Genomic DNA, 19884 nt, shown 5'->3' on the forward strand with positions numbered 1-19884 from the left:
TTGGGGTCTGGGGATGAGTTTTGACTGATTCCTATGACAACATGGTTTCCTTGTGAAGAGTTAAGAGTTGAGGGTAGGACCACCGGGAGTTTATTGGAGGCCCACGTAGGTGCAGATTCCTCATCTACAGGCTCTAGTGGACTGGAGACGGCTGGCGGCTGTCCCAGGACAGGGAAGAGCGCTTTGGTGCCTGAGAGAAGATGACTTAGGGCCCGGTCTCTTAAGAGTGAAGGGCTGGGTGTTCAAAATTACGGGACTAGAGGGGGCTGGAGTCCGGACCTGAGGTCCTCATGGAAAAGGGAAGTTTGATTCCGGGTTCCTTGGCAGATGAAATATACGGCTGGATTTAGGGTTTCCGGAGAGAACGCGACTTTTTAGTGGAACTGGAGCGGGAAAACCAGAAGGGACACGGAGAAAAGGTTCCGAGACAGATACACAATTAGAGTGAGAATTAAAAGGGCTGCTTGTACTCCGGTGTCTCCAGTAAGAGGAGCCTAGGACTGGAACTCGGGGTGCTGAGGGCAAGATCTGGGACGCAGGGGAGTGGCCCAGTGCAGAGGCGTGGCTTTCAGCCCAGTGCAGAGGCGTGGCCATCTGAGATAGGGAGGGACTCCGAAACGAAGGCCGCAGAGAACACCTCCAGGACTTGGTCTCCAGGACTGAGGTCAACTGACAGGGGCGTGGTCTGGCGGCGTGGGCGTGGCCAGGGAATGAACTCACGGCTCTGGCTTAAGAGGTGTGGTGAACGAAGGATGGGGCGTGGCTCTGTCACCAAGGGCGTGGTCATGGAATAGAGGCCGGGGCTCCTGGGTGAGGCCGGCAAGTTTGGAGCGTGGTCAGACAATAGGGGCGTGGCTACGGCTCGCGTAGCGCAACCAACGCTCTGGACCAGACCTGGGCTCGAGACCATAACTGTTCGGGTTTAACAGTCCGTGGGCGGCCAGAATCCGGGAGTCCGGTGACCGGGCTGTGGTCTAGCATAAAGACGGAGCCCAGAAGAAGGGGCGGGGTATGGGAGAAGGTGAGGATTGAGATCTGGTCGTGAATGTGGGCGAAAGTGAGGAAAAGACCATTGGATGAGGCCGGGTGCTGTGGCTTACGCCTGTAATCCCAACACTTTGGGAGGCCCAGGTGGTCGGATCACTTAAGGAATTCGAGACCAGCCTGGGCAATGTGTCGAAACCCCGTCTCTACAAAAAATACAAAAATTAGCCGGGCGTGGTTGTGCGCGCCTGTGGTCCCAGCTACTTCGGGGGGCTGAGATGGGAGAATCACCTGAGCCCGGGGAGGTCGAGGCTGCAGTGAGCCGTGATTGTGCCACTGTACTCCAGCCTGGACGACAGAGTCTTGGTCTCAAAAAAAAAAGTATATGAGACAGAACCCAGAAGAGCCGGACCTGGGAGAAGAGGGGGCCTGGCAAGGTGGAGGGTGTGGGAGTAGAAGAAAGAAGCAGTGGGGGAAATGAGCGCGGTGTGAGAGTTGCCTGAACTGGGGAGGCGGCCTGGGCAAGGTGCTGGAGAGGGGCGTCTTGGGTGGGGGCGTGGCCACTGCGCGGGGCTCTGACCCCGACCCTTGCCACAGCCTCCCCGTCTGCCCCCACAATGCGGCATCGGCTGGTCCTGCTGCTGCTCCTCTCTGCCCTGGTGACCCCCTCCACTGCAGCCCCTATCCACGATGCTGATGCCCAAGAGAGCTCCTTGGGTCTTACAGGCCTCCAGAGCCTACTCCAAGGCTTCAGCCGACTTTTCCTGAAAGTAAGTGATAGCGGAGGGATGGGGAAAGAAGTGGCCGGGCGCGGTGGCTCAAGCCTGTAATCCCAGCACTTTGGGAGGCCGAGACGGGCGGATCACAAGGTCAGGAGATCGAGACCATCCTGGCTAACACGGTGAAACCCCGTCTCTACTAAAAAATACAAAAAACTAGCTGGGCGAAGTGGCGGGCGCCTGTAGTCCCAGCTACTCGGGAGGCTGAGGCAGGAGAATGGCGTAAACCCGGGAGGCGGAGCTTGCAGTGAGCTGAGATCCGGCCACTGCACTCCAGCCTGGGCGGCAGAGCGAGACTCCGTCTCAAAAAAAAAAAAAAAAAAAAAAAAAAAAAAAAAAAAAGAAGTACTGAGAAGAGGTTCAGGGACGCAGAGTGGGAGATGGTTCGGGGCCAGGCAGGGGGACAGGCAGGATGAGAGTCAAAGGGACAGAGAGAGAGGGCAACAGGGAGACCAAGAGATAGGAAGAGGGAAGGGGCTGGGCCCAGGCTATAATCGCAGCACTTTGGGAGGCTGAGGCAGGAGGATCATTTGAGCCCAGTAGTTGGAGACCAGTCTGGGCAACATAGTGAGACCCTCATCTGTACAAAAAAATATGAAAAATAGTTGCAGGTGCATGCGCCTGTAATCCCAGTTGCTTGGAAGGCTAAGGCAGAAGGATCCCTTGAGCCCAGGAGGTCGAGGCTGCAGTAAGCCATGATCGCACCACTGCACTCTAGCCTGGATGACATAACAGGGAGACCCTGTCTCTAAATAAAGAAAGATATACGTGCATAAATAAGAGAGGAAAGGTAACAGGCAAAGAGAGAGGGAGATGGGACAGAGACAAGAGACTGGGGAAAGACACAGGAGGAGAGGGGGATGGGGACAGAAGAGGAACAGGGATAGTAAGGCAATGGGACTGAGAATAGAGACAGAATTGATGGGAGATGGAGGCCAGAGGTTAGGCCCTAAGTATCAGAGGGCAAAAAGTAAAGGGGATGGGAGGGACTTGGGGCCAGGACTCGGGAGCATCCTAGCAGGGCTGCAGAAGGGGCTGTACTGGGGAGATGTGAGGTCCAGCAGCTCACCAGTCCCTCCTCCGGCCCCAGGGTAACCTGCTTCGGGGCATAGAGAGTTTCTTCTCTGCCCCCATGGACTTCCGGGGCCTCCCTAGGAACTACCACAAAGAGGAGAACCAGGAGCACCAGCTGGGGAACAACACCCTCTCCAGCCACCTCCAGATCGACAAGGTGCCTATGCAGGGAAGCCCTTCCTGGAGTCCCCATGGGATCCCTCCATCCCTCCATCCCTCATGCTGCAGTATCTGTTGGGAGGGAAGGAGGGCAGAGGAGAAAAGCAGGTTTGCTCTCACTCTCTCATTGGATCCTCACAGATGACCGACAACAAGACAGGAGAGGTGCTGATCTCCGAGAATATGGTGGCATCCATCCAACCAGCAGAGGGGAGCTTCAAGGGTGACTTGAAGGTTAGGACATGCCCCGCCGTCAAAGTGTCAGGCCCAAACATTTTCTTTTTTTTTTTTCTTTTTTAAAGCAGAGTCTCACTCTGTTGCCCAGGCTGGAGTGCAGTGGCGCGATCTCAGCTCACTGCAACCTCCGCCTCCCGAGTTCAAGTAATTCTCCTGCCTCAAGCTCCCTAGTAGCTGGAATTACAGGCGCCCGCCACCACGTCTGGCTAATTTTTAGTATTTTTTTTTAGTAGACATAGGGTTTCTGCACATTGGTCAGGCTGGTCTCGAACTCCTGACCTCAAGTGATCTGCCCACCTTGGCCTTCCAAAGTGCTGGGATTACAGGCATGAGCCACCATGCCTGGTGAGGCCCTAACATTTTCTGTCGTTTAGGAGGACAAGAAGAACTGACCCTCCTACTCCTCCGTGTGGAGCTTCCTCCTTCTGAGCCTGTTTTGCCGTCTCTCAAGTTGGGCAATCCAACTGTCAGAAATGAGATTTTTCGACCTCAGAGTACATCCCCAAGGGTTTGGTAGACTGTAGAGGGCTTTGTGAGTGTCAAAGTGGTTTTCTTTTTTTTTTTTTTTAACTACATAATAGTCAATCAAAGTGTTTCTATGAGCACCAAAATGTCTTATAAACCAAGAAGGGTTTTTAATTCTAAGTGCTTGGAAAGCTTCACCCTCATACACCCCAAAGTGTGTTTTTGTCTCAAAGTAAGTGCTCTGCAAACTTCAGAGTATTTTTCAATCTGTCCCAAAGTAGTTGGTAAACGTCTCCGTTATAAACTCCAAAATGTTTTTTGTTGTTTTGTTTTGCTTTTTGAGAATGGAGTCTTGCTGTGTCACCCATGCTGGAGTGCAGTGGCACAATCTCAGCTCACCGCAACCTCCACCTCCCAGATTAAAATGATCCTCGCACCTTAGCCTCCTGAATAGCTGCGACTACAGGCACAGACCACCACACCCAGCTAATTTTTGTATTTTTAGTAGAGACGGGGTTTCACCATGTTTCCCAGGCTGGTCTCAAACTCCTGAGCTCAGGCAATCCGCCCACCTCTGCCTCCCAAAGTGCTAGGATTACAGGCATGAGCCACCACACCCAGCCCAAAATGTGATTTTTTTTTTTTTTGAGATGGAGTTTCACCCTGTCACCCAGGCTAGAGTGCAATGGCACAATCTCAGCTCACTGTAACCTCTGCCACTGAGGTTCAAGTGATTCTCCAGACTTAGCCTCCCAAGTAGCTGGAACTACAGGTACACACCACCGCGTCTGGCTAATTTTTGTATTTTTAGTGTAGACGGGGTTTCACCATGTTGACCAGGCTGGTCTTGAACTCCTGACCTCAGGTGATCTTCCTGCCTCAGCCTCCCAAAGTTCTGTGATTACAGGCATGAGTCACTGCACCTGGCCCAATATGTCATTTTTAATACTGAAGAGCTTTATGAATGCTAAATGCTTTGTGTATTTCGCCTTTGGTAAACTTTTCTTTTTTTCTTGAAGTCTCACTCTTGTTCCCCAGGCTGGAGTGCAATGGTGCGATCTTGGCTCACTACAACCTCCACCTCCCGGGTTCAAGCGATTCTCCTGCCTCAGCCTCCTGTGTAGCTGGGATTACAGGCACCTGCCACCACGCCTAATTTTTCTATTTTTAGAGAGACAGGGTTTCATCATGTTGGCCAGGCTGGTCTCAAACTCCTGACCTCAGGTGATCCAACTGCGTCAGCCTCCCAAGGTGCTGGGATTACAAGTGTGAGCCACCATGCCCAGCCACCTTTGGTAAACTTCTACAAGTGATTGTAATCATGAAGTGCTTTGCAAAATCAGGGTATTTTTAATCCTGAAAAGTTTTAAGAAACCCAAAGAGCTTGATAAATCCATATGATACCCATGTACACCCATGCAGTATCTTCATTTTTAAAATGTTTATTTAAAATTTTATTTTAAAAATTTCAGGCCAGGCGCAGTGGCTTACACCTGTAATCCCAGAACTCTGGGAGGCTGAGGCAGAAGGATGACTTGAGCCCAGGAGTTTGAGATCACCCTGGGCAATACAGCAAGTCCTCATCTCTACAAAAAAAGTTAAAAAGTAGGCCAGGCAGTCTGGCTCATGCCTGTAATCCTAGCACTTTGGGAAGCTGAGGCAAGCAGATTGCCTGAGCTCAGGAGTTCGAGAACAGCCTGGGCAACACAGTGAAACCCTGTCTCTACTAAAATACGAAAAATTAGCCGGGCATGGTGGCCTGCACCTGTAGTCCCAGCTACTCTGAAGGCTGAAGCAGAAGCATTTCTTGAACCCGGGAGGCAGAGGTTGCAGTGAGCCAAGATCATGCCACTGCACTCCAGCCTGGGGGACGGAGTAAGACTCTGTCTCCAAAAAAAAAAAAAAAAAAAAAATCAAAAAAGCAGCCAGGTGTGGTGGTGCGTGCTGTGGTTCCAGCTACCCAGGAGCCTGAGGTGGGAGGATTGCTTGAGACCAGGAGGTTGAGGCTAAAGTGGGCCCAGATCATGCCACTGCACTCTAGCCTGGGCAACAGAGTGAGATTCTGTCTCAATCAATCAATCAATCAATAAAATTTCAAGCCTACAGAAAAGTTTTTTTTTTTTTAAACATATTTTATTATTTTGGAAACGAGTCACCCTGTGTCACCCAGGCTGGAATGTAGTGGTGCCATCTTGGCTCACAGCAACCTCCACTTTCCAGGTTGTGGAAAGGAAAAAGTTTCTCTGTAAAGTTTTTTTTTTATTAAATAATAAATCATAAGTGTTAGAGATAATAGTTTTTTTTTAAAACTAACTTTTTTAAGCCCCTTTGCTTTGTGTTAATAATGCTTTCTTAAACTGTATCTTATGTAGTTGTTAGATATAAGGAAATAAGTACATTCTGTGTCCTTGTACTTTTTTTTTTTTTTTTTTTGAGACGGAGTCTTGCTCTGTCCCCAGGCTGGAGTGCAGTGGCGCCATCTTGGCTCACTGCAAGCTCCGCCTCCCAGGTTCACACCATTCTGCCTCAGTCTCCCTAGTAGCTGGGACTACAGGCATCCGCCACCATGCCAGGCTAATTTTTTTTTTTGTATTTTTAGTAGAGACGGGGTTTCACCTTGTTAGCCAGGATGGTCTCGATCTCCTGACCTCGTGATCTGCCCGCCTCGGCCTCCCACAGTGCTGGGATTACAGGTGTAAGCCACTGCGCCCAGCCTGTGACCTTGTACTTTAACCAAGATATTTGGTCTCGACATGCTCAAGCATGTCCCGGCTCACAGCTTATGCCCCTTCCTCATTAGGAAATGTTATTACTTCTCTAAGTCTTTTCACAAGCAACTTCCTCTGTTCCTTTGTTCTCCATTGCCTTTACTTATTTAAGAAAGTTTTTTAAGTTGTTAGCCAATTGGGTTTAGCTTAGACTGTGAGATCCAGCTCCAACCAATGGAGACAGGACATAGCAGTAAGGACCCAACACATAAGGGACAAATATTCCTGCCTTTCTTTGTTCATTGTGCTCTTGCGGCAGGATTGCTGATGGGCAGCACCCTTTCTGCAGAAAGTAAAATTGCCTTGCTGAGAAAACTTTTTGTCTGAACGCTGATTTTTCCTTGCGACACCAAGAAATAAGCATTTTAATTCTAACACAGATTCAAGCAATTCTCCTGCCCCAACCTCCCAAGGAGCAAGGATAACAGGCACGCACTACAACATCCAGCTAATGTGTCTTTTGTTTGTTTGCTTTTTGTATTTTTAGTAGAGAAGATGTTTTGCCATGTTGGCCAGGCTGGTCTTGAACTCCTGACCTTGGGTGATCCGCCCACCTTGGCCTCCCAAAGTGCTAGGATTACAGGCAAGAGAATTTTTTTTTTATTGAGACGGAGTCTCGCTCTGTTGCCCAGGCTGGAGTGCAGTGGCGTGATCTCAGCTCACTGCAAGCTCTGCCTCCTGGGTTCACACCATTCTCCTGCCTCAGCCTCCCAAGTAGCTGGGACTCAGGCGCCCACCACCACACCCGGCTAATTTTTTTGTCTTTTTTAGTAGACGGGGTTTCACTGTGTTAGCCAGGATGGTCTCGATCTCCTGACCTTGTGATCCGCCTGCCTTGGGCTCCCAGAGTGCTGGGATTACAGGCATGAGCCACCACGCCTGGCCTGTATCATTTTCTTAATGACTTACCTTAGTTTCTAACAAATCCGTGGTACAGTAAGTTATATTAAGACATAGTATTTTTATGGGGTTTTTTTTAATTATTATACTTTAGGTTCTAGGGTGCATGTGCAGAACGTGCAGATTTGTTGCACAGGTGCATGTGCCATGGTGTTTTGCTGCACCCATCAGCCTGTCACCTGCATTGGGTGTTTCTCCTGATGCTATCCCTCCCCTGGCCCCCCACCCACAACAGGCCCTGGTGTGTGATGTTCCCCTTCCTGTGTCCATGTGTTCTTATTGTTCAGTTCCCACTTGTGTGTGAGAACATGCAGTGTTTGGTTTTCTACTCTTGTGTTGGTTTGTTGAGAATGATGGTTTCCAGTTTCATCCATGTCCCTGCAAAGGACATGAACTCATTCTTTTCTGTGGCCAAGTAGTATTCCATGGTATATATGTGCCACATTTTCTTTATCCAGTCTATCACTGATGGAGATTTAGGTTGGTTCCAAGTCTTTGCTATTGTGCATAGTGCTGCAATAAACATACATGTGCATGTGTCTTTAAAAAAAAAAAAAAAGTACAATAAATATCCCTATAGTCTCTTTTCCATAAACCAAAATTTCTCAAGGTTGGCATCATTGGCACGTGAAGCTGGATAATCTTTGTTGTAGGAGCTGCCCTGTGCACTGTTGGATGTTTGGTAATATCCCTGGGCTCTATACCCACTAGAGAGAAGTTGCCTCCTGCTGGGCACGGTGGCTTACACCCGTAGTCCCAGCACTTTGAGAGGCAGAGACAGGGGGATCATTAGGTCAGGAGTTCAAGACCAGCTTGGCTAACACAGTGAAACCCCATCTCTACTAAAAATACAAAATATGGGGCCAGGCGAGGTGGCTCATACCTGTAATCCCAGCAGTTTGGGTGGTTGAGGCAGGCAGATCATGAGGTCAAGAGTTTGAGACCATCCTGGCTAACACAGTGAAATTCCGTCTCTACTAAAAATACAAAAGAAATTAGCCAGGCTTGGTGGCGGGCACCTGTAGTCCCAGCTACGCAAGAGGCTGAGGCAGGAGAATGGCGTGAACCTGGGAGGCAGAGCTTGCAGTGAACCGAGATCGCGCTACTGCACTCCAGCCTGGGCGACAAAGCGAGACTCCATCTCAAAAAAAAAAAAAAAAAAAAAAACAAATATGGCCAGGAGCGGTGGCTCATGCCTATAATTCCAGCACTTTGGGAGGCCGAGGCGGGCAGATCACCTAAGGGCAGGAGTTTGAGACGAGCCTGACCAACATGGAGAAACCCTGTCTCTACTAAAAATACAAAATTAGCCAGGTATGGCGGCGCGTGCCTGTAATCCCAGCTACTCGGAAGGATGAAGCAGGAGAATCATTTGAACCCAGGAGGTGGAGGTCACAGTGAGTGAAGATAGCACCATTGCACTCCAACCTGGGCAACAAGAGCGAAACTCTGTCTCAAAAAAATAAGTAAATAAATAGGCTGGGTATGGTGGCTCACACCTGTAATCCTAGCACTTTGGCAGGCCAAGGCAGGTGGATCACCTGAGGTCAGGAAGTCGAGACCAGCCTGGCCAACATGGTGAAACCCTGTCTCTACAAAAATACAAAAAATTAGCAGGGCGTGGTAGCAGGCAACTCTAACCCCAGCTACTTGGCAGGCTGAGGTAGGAGAAATGCTTGAACCTGGGAGGCAGAGGTTGCAGTGAGAGGGGATTGTGCCATTGCACTCCAGTCTGGGCAACAAGAGTGAAACGCTGTCTCAAAAAAATAAAAAATACAAATACAAAAAGTTAGCTGGGCGTGGTGGCAGGCGCCTGTAATCCCAGCTACTCGAGAGGCTGAGGCAGAAGAATTGCTTGAACGGGGGAGGCCGAGGTTGCGGTAAGCCGAGATTGTACCATTACACTCCAGCCAGGTGACAGTGCGAGGCTCTGTCTCCAAAAAAAAAGAGAAGTAGCCTCCTCACCTGCACCAGTTGTAACACCCAAAAATCTCTCCAAACTTCGGTTGAGAACCCCCGGCCTAGATTGTGGCTTCTTAACATTTTATCTATTTTTATTTTTTTTTTATTTCTGAATCATATGACAGTAAACGGCTGACATCATGACACTTCACCCATTAATACTTCAGCAGACACTCCTGAGACTGATACATTCTCCCACAAGACCACACTACCATTTTGTTTTTTTCTTTTTGTTTTTCTGAGGCCAAGTTTCACTCTGTTACCCAGGCACAATCTCGGCTCACCACAACCTCCATCTCCTGGGGTCAAGCGATTCTCCTGCCTTAGCCTCCTGAGTACCTGGGATTAAAGGTGTGTGCTACCGCTCCTGGCTAATTTTTGTATTTTTAGTAGAGACGGGGTTTTGCCATGTTGGCCAGGCTGTTCTCAAACTCTCAACCTCAGATGATCCACCCATCTCGGCATCCCAAAGTGCTGGGATTACAGGCGTGAGCCAATGCACCTGCCCCGCAGTACCATGTTCACACCCAAGAAAATGTGGCTATCAAACTGTTTTGGGTGTTTATTTGTTTGTTTGGAGGTGGAGTCTCACTCTGTCACCCAGACTGGAGTGCAGTGGTACAATCTCAGGTCACTGCAACCTCCACCTCCCAAATTCAAGAGATTCTCCCACCTCAGCCTCTGAATAGTTGGGATTACAGGCACACACCACCAAACCTGGCTAATTTTTGTATTTTTAGTAGAGATGGGATTTCAACATATTGCCCAGGCTGGTGTCAAACTCCTGACCTCAAGTGATCCACCCGCCTCAGCCTACCAAAGTGCTGTGATTACAGGCATAAGCCACCATGTCTGGCCTATCCAACTGTTACTGTGGTATTACTTTGCTAGGGCTACTGTAACAAAGTACCACAAACTGGGTGGCTCAAACAGAAATTGATGGTCTCACTATTCTGGAGGCTGGATATTCAAGATCAGGATGTCAGCAGGGCTGGTTCCTTCTGAGGCTGTGAGGGACAATCTGGTGCTTTGCTGGCCACCTTTGGTGTTCTTTGGTTATGAAAGCATCATCCTGATCTCTGCCTTTGTCTCCATCTTCTGTACTCCCTGTGTGCATTTGTGTCCGAATTTTCCCTTAGCATAACAACACCAGTCACAGGCCAGGCACAATGGCTCACACCTGAAATCCCAGCACTTTGGGAGGCTTGGCGGGCGGATTACCTGAGGTCAGGAGGTCGAGACCAACCTGGCCAACATGGGAAATCCCATCTCTACTAAAAATGCAAAAATTAGCTGGCATGGTGGCATGCCCCTGTTATCCCAGCTATTCTGGAGGCTGTGGTGGGAGAACTGCCTGAACCCAGGAGGCGGAGGCTGCAGTGAGCTGAGATCGTGCCACTGCACTCCAGCCTGGGCTACACAGCGAGACTCCATCTCAAAAAAAAAAAAAGAAAAAAAGAACACCAGTCATGTTGGATTAGGGCCCAACCTAATGACCTCATCTTCACCAATTATATCTGCAATGACCCTAGTTCTAAATAAGGCCACATTCTGATGTATTAGAGGTTAGGATTTCAAAATATGAATCTGGGGAGGAAAGAATATGGTTTCTGGATCTTGCTCTGTTGCCCAGGCTGGAGTGCAATGGCACGATCTTGACTCACTACAGCCTTTGCCTCCCAGGTTCAAGTGATTCTCCTGCCTTAGCCTCCCGAGTAGCTGGGATTACAGGAGCGTGCCACCATACCCAGCTCATTTTCATATTTTTAGTAGAGATAGGATTTCGTCATGTTAGCCAGGATGGTCTCAAACTCCTGACCTCAAGTGATCTGCCCACCTCAGCCTCGCAAAGTGCTGGGATTACAGGCATGAACCACCAGCCACAGTGTCTGGCCAGAAGGAAACAATTTAACACCTAACAATCTCCTGCAGGGCTTCTCAGACCTCATCTTACTAAAAGGCAGACTGACTCAGCAGGTCTGGGTGGGGTGGGACCTATTAATTTGCATACCTAACAACAGCAGCCCACCCTTTGAATTGCAAGGACCCAATAGACACTCAGTCCATATTCAAACTTTCTCCCTCGACTCAAAGCTGTCCTTGAAAGCTTTTGATTCATGATCAATGAAGGATCACATATTGCATTTATGGTCATGAGTCTTCAGTAAACCCAAGAGCTTTTAGTCCCAAAGTGCTTTGTACATTTCAAACTGCTACCCTCTAAACCTCAGAGAGGATTTAATCCTAAAGTGCTCTATAATCCCAACAGGCATTATAATCCCTGAAGTACTCCATTACCTCCCTTTTGAAAGCCTTCAAACAAATTTTCCAATCCCAAAGCATTCTACAAACCTCAGAGTATTTGTAATCCTTAAGTGTAAACCCAAGTGCTTTGTAAACCTCAAACAGGGCTTTTGAACCCACAAAGCATCCTGTCATCTGCAAAGTGGGCTGAATAGGTTAGTGGGGACTGACCATCCTGGGGTGCTATTTGGAGTATGAGAGGGTCTCCTTGTTCTTCCTCCCCAGGTACCCAGGATGGAGGAGAAGGAGGCCCTGGTACCCAACCAGAAGGCCATGGACAGCTTCCATGCAGAACTCCATCCCCGGGTGGCCTTCTGGATCATTAAGCTGCCACGGCGGAGGTCCCACCAGGATGCCCTGGAGGGCGGCCACTGGCTCAGCGAGAAGCGACACCGCCTGCAGGCCATCCGGGATGGACTCCGCAAGGGGACCCACGAGGATGTCCTAGAAGAGGGGACCGAGAGCTCCTCCCACTCCAGGCTGTCCCCCCGAAAGACCCACTTACTGTACATCCTCAGGCCCTCCCGGCAGGTGTAGGGGTGGGGACCGGGGAGCACCTGCCTGTACCCCCATCAGACCCCGCCCCAAGCACCATATGGAAATAAATTTCTTTCTTACATCTAACACCACCATCTCCTTTCGGCATTTATCCCCAAGCCCCTGCCAACTAGACCATGGCAAGGGCCCCCAGTCCCAGCTCTGAGCATGACAGCTGGCTGTGCTAGCTCTTGCCTAAGTCTACCAGGCTTGATTTTCTCATTCAGGCATTGTCTATGCTCTATAGCTCCATCTGTCCACTCAGCACCCAACCCTGTCACCTCCAGCCCTGTATGCACTCCCAACTCTTAGCTTTTTTTTTTTTTTTTTTTTTTGGAAACAGGGTCTCACTCTGTTACCCAGGCTGGAGTGCAGTGGCACAATCACAGCTCACTGTAGCCTCGACCTCCCAGGCTCAGGCGATCCTCCCACCTCAACCTCTCTCAGTAGCTGGGACCACAGGCATGCGCTACCATGCCCAGCTAATTGTTGTATTATTTAACGTAGGGATCTCCCTATGTTGCTCAGGCTCGTCTTGAACTCCTGGGCTCAAGTGATCCCTTCACCTCGGCCTCTCAAAGTGTTGGGATTACAGGCTTGAGCCACTGTGCCTGGCCCCCAACTCTTTCACTCCAGTCCTGTCTGTTTACGTGGCCCCTGTACTGTTACTGCCATAACAAATGGGCACAAACTTGGAAACGTAAAACAACACAAATGCATTATTTCACGTATCATCCTGGTCAGAAATCCAGGATGGCTCCACCGGCCCTCACCTCTGGGTTTCACAGGGTGTCAGCCACCCAAGCTCTCACTGGGAGGCTCTGGGAAGAAGCTTCTTTCAAGCTCATTCAGATTTTCAGCAGAATCGAATTCTGGGTTTGTGGGACTGAGGTCCCCATGTTCTCACTGGCTGTCAGCTGGGGGCCACCAACCCTTAGCTCCAAGAGGCCTCTCTCCGGTTACTGCAGGTGCACCTGACATCCCAGAGCCACAGCCCAGTGTCATGGCGGGACTCTGACTTCCCCTTGTGTCCCATCTCTGGTATACCTTCCTCTTCTGGCTGAGACAGTCCTCTGCTTTGAAGGGCTCATGTGATTGGACTGGACCTTCCTGGACAGCATACTTACAGGTTCCAGGAATTAGAGGGTGACCATCTTTGGGGGACCACTATCCAGCCCCACTCAGGTCCTTCCCATGTCATCTCCAGCCTCGACTCTGTTGTGTCCACACCCGCCTATCCTAGTCTTCATCTTCTCATTCCCTGACTCACCCCAATGGAAGGACTCTACCTCCAACTTGCTATTTCTCTCTTTGTCCCTCTATCTGACCCTCCCTGCTCACCACCCCAAACTCCCTCACTTCCAGGCCTGATGCCTTGTCCAAACTTGGAAGCTCACAGAGCTTGCCTTTGGTGGTCTGTCCACTTTGCCCTTCCCCAGAGCATTTCCTGTCCCCTCTGAGAATCCTCCGTCATGACCCATCAAGAAGGCTGATCTGATCCTCCCCAGTGCTGAGTCCCATCTAGGACCCGGACATGGCATGTACTCTCTCCCTTGAGGCCCAAGCTGAGCGCTGGATCACCCCATAGACTCACACACTCAGGAACCCAACAGTGAGTACAATGAATGCAAGTCAACTTTTTTTTTTTTTTTTTTGAGATGGAGTCTCGCTCTGTCGCCCAGGCTGGAGTGCAGTGGCCGGATCTCAGCTCACTGCAAGCTCCGCCTCCTGGGTTTATGCCATTCTCCTCTCTCAGCCTCCTGAGTAGCTGGGACTACAGGCGCCCGCCACCACGCCCGGCTAGTTTTTTGTATTTTTTTTAGTAGAGACGGGGTTTCACCATGTTAGCCAGGAGGGTCTCGATCTCCTGACCTCGTGATCCATCCGTCTCGGCCTCCCAAAGTGCTGGGATTACAGGCTTGAGCCACCGCGCCCAGCCCTTTTTTTTTTTTTTTTTTTTTTGAAACAGAGTCTTGCTCTGTCGCCCAGGCTGGAGTGCAGTGACATGATCTCAACTCACTACGATCACCGCCGCCACCCAAGTTCAAGTGATTCTCATGCCTCAGCCTCCCAAGTAGCTCGGACTACAGGTGCTCACCACCACACCCAGCTAATTCTTGTATTTTTAGTAGAGATGGGGTTTTACCATGTTGGCCAGGCTAGTCTCAAACTCCCAACCTCAGGTGATCTGCCTGCCTCATCCTCTCAAAGTGCTGGGATTACAGGCATGAGCTACCACGCCCGGCCAAGTTTGGCTGCTTCTAAGGCCTCTCTCCTTGGGTTGAGGATGGCTGCTTTCTCACTGTATCCTCACATTGTGTTGTTTTGTTTTGTTTTGTTTTTGAGACAGAGTCTTGCTCTGTCACCCAGGCTGGATGAAGTGCAGTGGCGTGATCTCCGCCTTTCAGGTTCAAGAGATTCTTCTGTCTCAGCCTCCCAAGTAGCTGGGACTACAGTACAGGCACACACTATCATGCCCGGCTAATTTTTGTATTTTTTAGTAGAGACAGGGTTTCACCATATTGGCCAGGCTGTTCTCAAACTCCTAACCTCATGATCCACCCACCTTGGCCTCCCCAAGTGCTGGGATGAAAGGCGTGAGCCACTGCATCCGGCCCACATTGGCTTTTATTTGCAATTCTAGAATAGGGCAGTACCTCATTCTGTAAAGTAGAATGAGTGTTCCCATGAGCCGAGCAGAGAAGGGTGGTTTACGATCTCGGCTCACTGCAATCTATACCTCCCGGGTTCAAGTGATTCTCCTGCCTCAGCCTCCTGAGTAGCTGGGATTAAAGGCTCCTGCTGCCACACCCAGCTAATTTTTGTATTTTTAGTAGAGACAGGGTTTCACCATGTTGGCCAGGCTGGTCTCGAACTCCTGACCTCAAGTGATCCACCCACCTCAGCCTCCCAAAGTGCTGGGATTACAGGCGTGAACTACTGTGCCCGGCCAGGGATTACGTTTTTCATTTTTTTTTTTAAATTTTTTATTACAGAACAATTATCTGTCATCAAACTATCCTTTCAGATTCGTTTTGAATACCTCTTTTCTTTTTTTTTCCCTTTGAGATGGAGTCTCGCTCTGTCGCCCAGGCTGGAGTGCAGTGGTGCGATCTCAGCTCACTGCAACCTCTGCCTCCTGGGTTCAAGCGATTCTCCTGCCTCAGCCTCCTGAGTAGCTGGGACCATAGGCACCCACCACCATGCCCAGCTAATTTTTTGTATTTTTAGTAGAGACAGAGTTTCACCATGTTAGCCAGGATGGTCTCCATCTCCTGACCTCGTGATCCGCCCGCCTCAGCCTCCCAAAGTACTGGGATTACAGGTGTGAAACACCGTGCCCAGCCCCAATTGATTATTTCTTTTTTTTTTTTTTTTTTTTTTTTTTGAGACGGAGTCTCGCTCTGCCGCCCAGGCTGGAGTGCAGTGGCCAGATCTCAGCTCACTGCAAGCTCCGCCTCCCGGGTTCACGCCATTCTCCTGCCTCAGCCTCCCGAGTAGCTGGGACTACAGGCGCCCGCCATCTCGCCCGGCTAGTTTTTTGTATTTTTTAGTAGAGACGGGGTTTCACCGTGTTCGCCAGGATGGTCTTGATCTCCTGACCTCGTGATCCACCCGTCTCGGCCTCCCAAAGTGCTGGGATTACAGGCTTGACAATTGATTATTTCAAAGTTATTTTACTTGTGGCCAGGTGTGGAGGCTCATGCCTGTACCCCAGCACTTTAGAAGGCTAAGGTGGGTGGATCATCTGAGGTCAGGTGTTCCAGACCAGCCTGGCCAACACAGTGAAACCACGTCTCTACTAAAAATACAAAAAATTAGCCGGGCATGGCGGTGGGTGCCTGTAATCCCAGCTACCCAGGAGGCTGAGGCAGAAGAATTGCTTGAACCCAGGAGGCAGAGGTTGCAGTGAGCCAAGATCACGCCATTACACTCCAGCCTGGGCAACAGAGCAAGACTCCGTCTCAAAAAACAAACAAACAGGCCGGGCGCGGTGGCTCAAGCCTGTAATCCCAGCACTTTGGGAGGCCGAGACGGGCAGATCACGAGGTCAGGAGATCGAGACCATCCTGGCTAACACGGTGAAACCCCGTCTCTACTAAAAAAAATACAAAAAACTAGCCGGGCGATGTGGTGGGCGCCTGTAGTCCCAGCTACTCGGGAGGCTGAGGCAGGAGAATGGCGTGAACCCGGGAGGCGGAGCTTGCAGTGAGCTGAGATCCGGCCACTGCACTCCAGCCTGGGCGACAGAGCGAGACTCCGTCTCAAAAAATAAATAAATAAATAAATAAACAAACAAACAAACAAACAAACAAAGTTACTTTACTTGTAAAGGTTAAAACAGAGGGGACTTCCTTATCATGCTAGCTAGAAGATGTGGCTGTAATTTCTCTCTCTCCTGTCTCCTCTAAATTCTCAGAGGTCAGATAATTTAGTTTCAGCTTGCTGACATGGAACTGTAGCATGAGTGACTCCGCTGGTCTCTTGGGCCTAGTGCAGGAGCTCAGTCCAAACCAATGGCTTCCTATAAAGTTTATTTAGCAAGGCAAATCTACAGAGACAGAAAGCAGATTCATGGTTATGTGGGGCTTCAGGGAAAGGAAGGTTGAGTTAAGGATAATGGCTAAGAGATGTGGGGCTTTGTTTCGGAGTGGTGAAAATGTTCTAAAATTAATTGTGATGATTGTAGAACTCTGTGAGTATACTGAAAACCACTGAATTATACACTTTAAATGGGTAAACTATGTGGTGTGTGAATGATGACTCAATAAAGCTGTTAAAGCAATTAGTTAATTAACAATTCTATTAAACAGTTTACCCTGAACAACTCAGGGTTTAGGGGACTAACCCCCTGCGAAGAAAAAAATCTGAAGATCAATTTTGACTCCCCAAAACCTTAATGACTAATAGCGTGCTATTGACCAGAAGCTTTACATAAACACTAGATGAACACATATTTTTTATGATATATGTTTTCTGGGATTTTTTTTTTTTTTTTTGATACAGGATCTTGCCCTGTCACCCAGGGTGGAGTGCAGTGGCACGATCATAGCTCACTCCAGCCTCGACCTCCCTGGTTCAAGCAATCCCCCCTCCTCAGCCTCCCAGGTAGCCAGGACCACAGGTAAAGCTCTCACAACCACACCTGGCTAATTTTTGTGTTTTTAGTAGAGAGGAGGGTTTCACCATGTTGCCCAGGGGTGTCTCCAATTCCTAGGCTCAAGCGATCAGCCCACCTTGGCCTCCCAAAGTTCTGGGATTACAGGCGTGAGCCACCATGCCTCACTGTGTTATATGTATTATATACTATATGCAAACAATAAAGTGAGCTACAGAAAAGAAAATGTTACTAAGGAAATCAGAGGAAGTTAGGAGAGGGTTAAAAAAAAAATAAAATCGCCGGGCACGGTGGCTCACGCCTGTAACCCCAGCACTTCTGGAGGCCGAGGCGGGAGGACCACCTGAGGTCAGGACTTTGAGACCAGCCTGACCAACATGGTGAAACCCCATCTCTACTAAAAATACAAAAGTTAGCTGGGCGTGGTGGCGCATGCCTGTAATCCCAGCCATGTGGGAGGCTGAGGTAGGAGAATCATTTGAACCTGGGAGGTGGAGGGTGCAGTGAGCCGAAATCATGCCACTGCACTCCAGCCTGGGCAACAAGAGCGAAACTCCATCTCAAAAACAAAACAAAACAAAACAAAAAATTGTAAGGAAGATAAATTGCATTTACACTAGTGTACTGTACCTAGGGTAACCCTAAGTTTATGCCTTCTGTTGATAAGATGAATTGTGTGTCTGAAATGGTGGGCAACTACAGCTACAGACTACAATTTGTACATCAAGCAAGTCAACTTTTTCTGGTATGTTGTAACTTTTCTCTGCTTCTTGGGAGCACTTCCAGCATCATTAGTGGCACTTCATGTGGGTCCCATGGTGTTCCTCAAGGTTTACCATATTGCACTAAACACAGTGAAAAATATGTGATAATCTCAAGAGATCACTTTACTGCAATGTACGATTTAGGAAAGAGACAAACTGCTCACTGGAAGATGATTAGCATCACACAGCATTTTGAGCAGATACCCACAGCACTTGAGCCCACTGCAATAGCAATGGAAAGTTGCTGCAAAAATACTACCGCAGTACAGTCTTACTGCAGTGAATTTTATGCAGTTATGATTTAATACTGCATCTTTATGTTTGTTTACATTTCTCTCGACTTTTAAAGGTGCCATGTATAGTCTGTGTTTGTATACATAAGTTTTGATACACTAACTTTTTGTTTGTTTGTGACAGACTCTTGCTCTGTCACCCAGGCTGGAGTGCAATGGCACAATCTTAGCTCACTGCAACCTCCGCCTCCCTGGTTCAAGCAATTCTCCTGCCTCAGCCTCCCGAGTAGCTGGGATTACAGGTGCCCGCCACCATCCCTGGCCAATTATTGTATTTTTAGTAGAGATGGGGTTTTATCATGTTGGCCAGGCTGACCTCGAACTCCTGACCTCAGGTGATCCTCCTACCTTGGCCTCCCAAAGAGCTGGGGTTACAGGTGTGAGCCACTGCGCCCAGCCACACCTGGCTAATTTTTTTTATATTTTTAGTAGAGATGAGGTTTCACCAAGTTGGTCAGGCTGGTCTCAAACTCCCGACATCAAATGATCTGCCTACCTTGGCCTCCCAAAGTGCTGGGATTACAGGTATGAGCCACCACGTCCAGCCCTAATTGTTTCTTTTTTAAAACTTTTTTGTAGAGACAGGGTCTCCATATGTTACCCAGGGTGGTTTCAAACTCCTAGGCTCAAGCGATCCTCCTGTCTTGGCCTCCCAAAGTGCTGGGATTACAGGCATGAGCCACCACACCTGGCCTCAATATATTTTTTGAATAATGTGTAAGTGGACCCTTGCAGTTCAAACTTGATTGTTCAAGGATCAACTGTATAAGTCACAATGGATCTGCTTCTCTAATCAAACCCTAAATGATAAAGCATTATTCAGCTTGTTGAGGTCTGCCAATCTAAAAAGGGTAGTTTCCTGTTGCTTTGATTGGAACGTTTCTGGTTACTAATCTTTTGAGCTCCTTATCACATATTTGTTAGTTTTTTGGATTTCCCCTTCTGTAAATTGCCTGCTTTTCTGTAAATTCTTGGTCATTTTTTTCTGATGGGGTTGTTACCCTTTTCTTTTTTATTTGTAGGAGTTCCTTCAATCACCTACCTTTTAATCCCTTGTCAATTTAATTTTTTTTTTTTTTTTAATAGAGATGGAGTCTCACTCTGTCGCCCAGGCTGGAGTGTAGTGGCATGATCTCAGCTCACCACAACCTCCACCTCCCAGGTTTAAGTGAATCTCCTGCCTCAGCTTCCCAAGTAGTTGGGATTATAGGCATGCGCCACCACATCCGGCTACAAAATGCAAAATCTGTTGGCCAGGCCAGTCTCAAACTCCTGACCTCAGGTGATCTGCCTGCCTTGGCCTCCCAAAGTGCTGGGATTACAGGTGTAGGCCACCATGCCCAGCCTCTGCTCAATTTTAGATACTGCAAGTATCTTCCGCTGGGCCATCATCTCATCTCTCATGATCTTGGCCCTTGGGATCCTTGATGAATAGAAACCCTTAATACTGGTATAATCAAATTAATTTTTTTGACTTATGATTCATCCTTCTGAGATCCCTAAAAGAAGTCATTAATACATTCCTACGTTTTCTTTTAC

The 19884-nt window shown here is 48.9% G+C and overlaps 1 protein-coding gene across 4 annotated transcripts; it reads left to right on the forward strand.

The window, feature by feature from the left end:
* Window positions 1-111: 111 nt before the first annotated feature.
* On the forward strand, window positions 112-12256 carry DKKL1 (dickkopf like acrosomal protein 1). 4 transcript variants are annotated; one of them, XM_025366640.1, is made up of 5 exons: window positions 112-226; window positions 1582-1754; window positions 2854-2994; window positions 3138-3230; window positions 11858-12256. In XM_025366640.1, the coding sequence occupies exons 2-5, from the start codon at window positions 1602-1604 to the stop codon at window positions 12167-12169; spliced, it is 699 nt and encodes a 232-aa protein (XP_025222425.1). In that variant the 5' UTR covers window positions 112-226; window positions 1582-1601; the 3' UTR covers window positions 12170-12256. The 4 variants fall into 4 exon arrangements, with proteins under 4 accessions (XP_025222425.1, XP_025222423.1, XP_025222426.1 ...); XM_025366638.1 differs by lacking the exon at window positions 112-226 and adding an exon at window positions 623-1021; XM_025366639.1 differs by lacking the exon at window positions 112-226 and adding an exon at window positions 744-928.
* The last annotated feature ends 7628 nt before the right edge of the window (window positions 12257-19884 follow it).

Source organism: Theropithecus gelada, chromosome 19 (genome assembly GCF_003255815.1).
Source record: "Theropithecus gelada isolate Dixy chromosome 19, Tgel_1.0, whole genome shotgun sequence".
Taxonomy (NCBI): domain Eukaryota; kingdom Metazoa; phylum Chordata; class Mammalia; order Primates; family Cercopithecidae; genus Theropithecus; species Theropithecus gelada.

Excerpts from the sequence above, each read along its gene's own strand:
- DKKL1 (XM_025366638.1), top strand. Across the intron at positions 2,995-3,137 it reads GCCACCTCCAGATCGACAAG|ATGACCGACAACAAGACAGG; the intron begins GTGCCTATGCAG and ends GGATCCTCACAG. Across the intron at positions 3,231-11,857 it reads GCTTCAAGGGTGACTTGAAG|GTACCCAGGATGGAGGAGAA; the intron begins GTTAGGACATGC and ends CTTCCTCCCCAG.